A 6,000-nucleotide genomic window follows, 5' to 3' on the forward strand; every position below is an offset into this window, starting at 1 on the left:
AAAAGTCTGGTGGTATTCAATCAAGACTTTTAAAAAGTCTATGGTATTCAATTAAGACTTTTAAAGAGTCTATAAAAGTGACATGGTATTCAAAAAGTTATTGACTTTATTAAATGATAGACTTTAAAAGACTTTCATGGACTTTGTAGTGTAAATTATGTTATATCAAAGTCAATAATTCTCCAGGGTTCCTCCTGCAGATTTCAAAGGATTTCAAATATTAAAAAGCTATTAAAAAAGTTGTATTTATTTATTTTTTAAAGAGTGATGCTAAACCCCCTAATCTTATTTTTTCACCCACCTCTTAATTTATTTTTTTCTAATTACTATATCCTCTTATATTTAATTGACTCCTCATCTTGGGTTGGAACCAACAGCGTTGCCACAATACAATGTAACAGCAAGATATTCAAACCAACCACTTCATAGTCTTTAAGTTCTCAACAAAATCACAAGATTATAAATTCTGAGAAATAATGTTACCACCACATCATATAATGTTTTTAACATGTCAATTCAATTAGACAAATTCTAACAACTCGTTAAAACACAATATTTGACAGTCTAACAACATAAAAACATAAAATTCAGAACACTTATAATAAATTATGGAACAAAATAATTTTGGTCCCTACAATTTTAGTCCCAACTTTTTATATTATTTACAATATTAGGACAATTTATAACACATGAATCTCGGTCTTGAAGCTCATCCCCATTTCATTCACTCACGGAGGACAAAAAAATAAAAAACATATTGGAGAAATCTTAAAATAAATAATAAAAAATTATATCAAAGTTATTAGAAGTCTATAAAAATCCTTCAAAATCTATGAGAAAAGTCAGGGAAACTCTAAATAGAATTCTGTCAAAGTCCATGTGGAGTTTATGAAAGTCATTAAAAATCCATCAACTCTACCAAAGTCAATGACTTTTAAAAACTCTACAAAAGTCCATTAAAATCTTAATTGAATACCCCCCTCTTAGGCTCTTAGCACTACATATTATGATGATTCTTAAGAAAAAGAAATGAGTACACTGTGGGACAGAAACAGGGGACGAAATTAATAATGAGAAATAAGGGTGGTAATGTGGTATGTCCTTGGCAATCGCATATAATTACATCTCATAGACACTAGACACCATATAATTAAATCTCATTGCTTGCGGGAAAAAGTGTCCAGATCAACTACCATGCTTGCAGTTGCAGCAAAGTTTGTTTCTTTAGCAGGTGCTCACCAACCAAATCAAATTACCAAGATTCTAAGTTAAGCAAACACTTCTTTTCTCTGATGCAATTCTAAGTTGAATCAATTACAAGAATAATGACATTAATTAATGTCTCCGAACTCAAAAAGCTCTTTCATTCATTCGTACACCAGCTTCGCTTACAATGGCTCGATCAAAAACTAAAGGGAAAACGTGCTTAAGCAAAAAGTATATGTTAAGTATCTATACACGTGGCGCCTGGAATAGTGGAATGTACGTACGAAACTACTTGATGAGCTAGGCTGCATGTGCTTACTGCTTTGGGAGGGACAAACACGGAGCCTATGATTTAAGCAAAGAGAGAAAAAGACACAAAGTGGCAGAAGCAATCAATCTAATGACCCGAGAAGAAGAAAGAGTTTTGGACGAGTCTCCGGTGAAAAAGTTTGGTAACCATGGACTGTTTCCCGCCACTGGGAGCTCCCCTGACCCATTATTTGTTGTGCTTGTTGTACCCCCAGACCCATTACTTGTTGTGCTTGTTGTACCCCCAGACCCATTATTTGTTGTGCTTGTTGGTGGAGATGTATCTCTTGCAGCTTTTTGACTGTACACCATAAAAATTAAGAAGAAAATTAATTAAGGAATTTCGATCTTTAACATGCATGCCACTATGCCAGTGCCACAATAGGAAACAAACAACTGTGGTAAATGAAACCAAAATTACTATAAAAAAAACTGTTCCTTGGCATGGAAAAAAATAAAATCAATAATAATGTTGCTGCTGAATAGTCAGCAATGAGTCGCTCGCTTGCGGGCTTGCGGCTAACAAAAGATTAATAGTACCAAGAAAAGTAGCCGGAAAGCAAAAGGGAATATTGGTAATTAAACAAGATACCACTAAACAATACTAAAAACAAAAATAAGAATATCACTAGATATTTAAAATTTATATATCAGTTTTAAATCACAAATAATAATCAGAGTGTACTTTTAAATTCAGTAAAATCCTAACACTTGCACAATGCAATTATTTGTAATCCAAATATAATACACAAACTTAAAATCTCTATTATTATATTCATAGATTAAAGCGGTAAGGAAAAAAGGAAAAAAAATTAAAAATTAAGTGGAATTAATTAATGTGGATACTAAATATGGATCCTTACCTTGTGGTGGAAGGGCAGAAAGTGATGGTGTAATCAGCTCCGGAACAAGTAAAAGTACTGGTGGCATCATCGTAAGCGTAGCTATACGATCTCGGACACGCCGCTTTGAACATCTCCGAATAAACCGACGGCTTACACGTGGACGGCGTAGCATAAGCCCCATTGCAGCAGTACTCCGGAGTCCCAAATGCCTCACACGCACTCTTGCAGGCCGCCCCGTCCCCGACCCGTAACTCACTCGGGCATTGCCGATTCAAGTCGGTCGCGCACCCGGTTGACAAACATGTGCCCGACCCGCCACTGGGTTCTACCATCATGGGTAAGTTGTAACCGTCCACCAGGCTGACGTCGTAGAAATCCTGGGTACCTGACCCGATTGTGAACTCGGCGAGAGTGGCGGGTGGGTTTGCTCCGGCCCCATTGCACTCGACCTGGTTGGAGCCACAGTCTGCGGTGGTGCAGCTGCCCTGACCGGTGTTGGGGTCGAAATTGCAACCGGTTCGAGCCCAGAATCTTCCGGACCAGTTTGGTGGGGATTGGAAGGAACGAGACCCGCCCGGTTGGAGTTCGAGCCCGGTGCTATCCAACCGGGTACTGCCCGCATTGGAAAGAATTCCGGGCCATACAGTGTAGTCACACTTGTTTATGATTGTGAATGTAGCTCCAGATATGCCTGCATATATATAATTAACATATAGAAAAAAGAAATTAATAACGTTATATAAAATGGGATTATATATCAATACAGATTTTGGAAAATTAATGTTACGTACCTTTGTAGATTATAAACAAAATGAGAGTGATGATGTGCAGAGGACAATGAAAGATGGTGAGATCCATTTAGAAGACTTGATTAATTTGTTTGATAAAAGAATGCTTGCACCGGCTAGCTATTAATTAAAACGAACAACAATGGAAATGATGAAGGCAAAGAGAGAGTGAGATATTCCACTACTATTTGGAAATTGCAGGAGATCGAGAATTGGATGGGAGTGGAAATATTAAAGAAATTTGAGTAGGATGCATGTCACTATTTATAGAAGGTGGGAGTTGTATAATGACAAAACCCGGTCTCTAGCTTTTTCACTATTTAGCTAGCTAGCCAAGTAAGATATGTGCCAATAGGTCAAACACTCAATCCGTAGTTTCATATTTTTGTACTTAATTATAACGTGGCGGCTACTTAGGGAGACCCCAGCAGGGCTAATTAAGTTAAGTTGATCCACCAAATTACATGGTTGATGTAATGATGTATGTGCCAAGATCAGTTGTGGTTTACATGGTTCATGGGCATTTTCGGTGCCCAAAATATATAATTAGACCTCCCTTTATTTTTTAGAGTAAGGAAACGGGTACATCATGCTAATCAAAGTTACAATAATTAATAATCAAGTTATACAAACAGTGTGGTTAGCAAAAACAAAGATTACCAAATCTTTAAAACCTCTTTAATTATCACTAAATTTGACACCACTTTTTATGATCTAAAACACCACTTTGGAGACGAGCTAAAAGTTCAGTGGATTTACAATATATATGATATATCAATATTTCCTTCTCTTGGTAATTAACTAATCGTCACTGCAGATTGTTACATATCTAGCTAGTCTTACGAGAAACATTGAATCCGTATGCAAATCAAGCTGTTGCACATATATATTTGACCGACAAAATATCTTTATTTTTCTCCTTCTTAAACCATAAAAAAAAAAAAACAAAATTCATCAGGTTGATTGTGTCTTCCAAATTGCCATTTGATGTAGTGCCTAAAAAGCTTTAAGATTCAGTGCCATGTATATATGAGTTTGAAATAGACAAAACAATCTTGCCATATTACAATTAAATTTCTCCTTTATTCGAGAATCGTTTTGATTTGGTATGTATCAAGTATCAACAAACTCCACCTAACAAACGTGTTCTGACCATTAATTATGTTTAAGAATCTTTCTTTTCAGTTCTTGTATGTATTCAATGATTCACTGTAAGCATCCTCAAATTTCTATGGGATTGACAACTTTTCTAAATGGAATTAGATTCTCATAATCTCATATATCTAACATTGTCTTTTAATAATTAATTTTGATGCAATTAGATGAAATATATGGTGATCCAAGTCACGTACATAAAAAAATGAAAATTTTCTTAGAAGCTTATAATACCGGCCCTACATTCATTGCTAGCCAGTACCCACTTCATTTCTAGTGTGGCACGTGGCATTCACAAGAATTAGTTTCATAACTCTTTTACCAAAGAATTAATATCATTATTGAAGGAAAATTCAACTGTTAATTATGTTACAATTTGGGTAGTCTATCAGTCTTTGTACTATACAGTCTATACTACTATCCAAAGAATAAAAAAAAGTGTTTCTTTTTAATAAAATTTTGATTACTAAAAAGAAAAGGTGTTAAAATTGTGAATGGCATTGACTTGATGCTTAATCGTGATTGGATTTCTTTTACTCCACAGAGAGTGATACCTCATTGGAAAGGGAACTCTTTGCACAAGAATGAGGAAACTTAGCACGTGGGACGGTGGCAGCATCGCTGTTGTGTATGCAGCTCGCCACGTGTAGTGCTTGTAGGTCTTGTTTTTAAATATACTCCAACCGCCCATAAAAACCCACTTAACTAACTCCGTCATTAAACAAATGAAAGTATGTCCGTGTGTTTGTAAATGAAAATATATATGTTTGGTCAGCTTAAAACAACAAAAGGAAAAAAAAAAACAAGAAAAAAGAAAAAAGAAGAATCATAACAATCGTTGATTTAAGCATGCTTCCAATATTGTTTTTCTATTATACAGAAGAAAAAAAACACACATTGGAAACGGAAAGAAAAAGGAAAAAAATATTAGACTGTCCGAAATGAATTGTTAAGAAAAAGAAAATGTTGCTTGTAATTTATACCAAACTTATCATCGCGGTTGAACACAATCGATGATGAAGATGAACATAATGTGGAGTGGAACCTAGTAGTGCAAAAGCTTGAAGGAACCGACAATGCCTAATTACCAAAAGACCATGATGATACAGGTCCAAGTCACAGAATACATGGTGGCGTGGAATGCACTTGGTTGTGGGACCTTCCTCGTCACTCTGTTTTTAACACTTTCTCTTAGTACTATTCGTTATTTGGACTTGGAGCTTAGTCTTTGCTAAGGATTTTCTAATACCATTAATTATGTTTTCTGTTATAAAAGAAATAAAGTCATTAAAATATTGTACCAAGCATTAGTCAGGATGGCCGAGTGGTCTAAGGCGCCAGACTCAAGTTCTGGTCCTCTAACGAGGGCGTGGGTTCAAATCCCACTTCTGACAATTATTTTGATAATTAATCTTTTTCTTGGAAAATTTGTTCACTTCATTAGTTCCTCTGATATTTGGTGACCTGGCAGTCATCAAATATATTATTTTTTAATTTTTGAGAGGGAATGCTGAATTGCTGATGCAGATGATTGTCCATAGTGTCAAATCATGAGGGGGTGCTTTCGGCTGTAGTTGGTCACAAACTCACAAGCTACAATGTTAAATGGAGTACCCAAATATAAGTTATATCTATATATCCATCAATGACAAAAAAGCTTTGTTAATTAAATTGGGTATCCATAAATCATAATATTA

The 6,000-nt window shown here is 35.4% G+C and overlaps 1 protein-coding gene and 1 non-coding gene across 2 annotated transcripts; one reads left to right on the forward strand and one right to left on the reverse strand.

The window, feature by feature from the left end:
* Nucleotides 1-1,079: 1,079 nt before the first annotated feature.
* Nucleotides 1,080-3,280, reverse strand: TLP1 (THAUMATIN-LIKE PROTEIN 1). Its single transcript, XM_086251939.1, has 3 exons — nt 3,152-3,280; nt 2,379-3,051; nt 1,080-1,816 (listed from the first exon to the last, which is right to left on the reverse strand). Exons 1-3 carry the CDS (start codon nt 3,216-3,218, stop codon nt 1,552-1,554), a joined length of 1,005 nt encoding a protein of 334 aa, XP_086108065.1. The 5' UTR covers nt 3,219-3,280; the 3' UTR covers nt 1,080-1,551.
* Nucleotides 3,281-5,613: 2,333 nt separating this feature from the next.
* On the forward strand, nt 5,614-5,697 carry TRNAL-CAA (transfer RNA leucine (anticodon CAA)). The gene has a single exon. It is a non-coding gene; the product is annotated as a tRNA-Leu (tRNA).
* Nucleotides 5,698-6,000: the final 303 nt, after the last annotated feature.

Source organism: Dryas octopetala, chromosome 7 (assembly GCF_963921425.1).
Source record: "Dryas octopetala chromosome 7, drDryOcto1.1, whole genome shotgun sequence".
Classification (NCBI taxonomy): Eukaryota; Viridiplantae; Streptophyta; class Magnoliopsida; order Rosales; family Rosaceae; genus Dryas; species Dryas octopetala.

Excerpts from the sequence above, each read along its gene's own strand:
- TLP1 (XM_086251939.1), bottom strand. The coding sequence starts at position 3,218 with ATGGATCTCACCATCTTTCATTGTCCTCTGCACATCATCACTCTCATT. Across the intron at positions 3,052-3,151 it reads TTTGTTTATAATCTACAAAG|GCATATCTGGAGCTACATTC; the intron begins GTACGTAACATT and ends ATATATATGCAG. Across the intron at positions 1,817-2,378 it reads TTCTGCCCTTCCACCACAAG|TCAAAAAGCTGCAAGAGATA; the intron begins GTAAGGATCCAT and ends TATGGTGTACAG.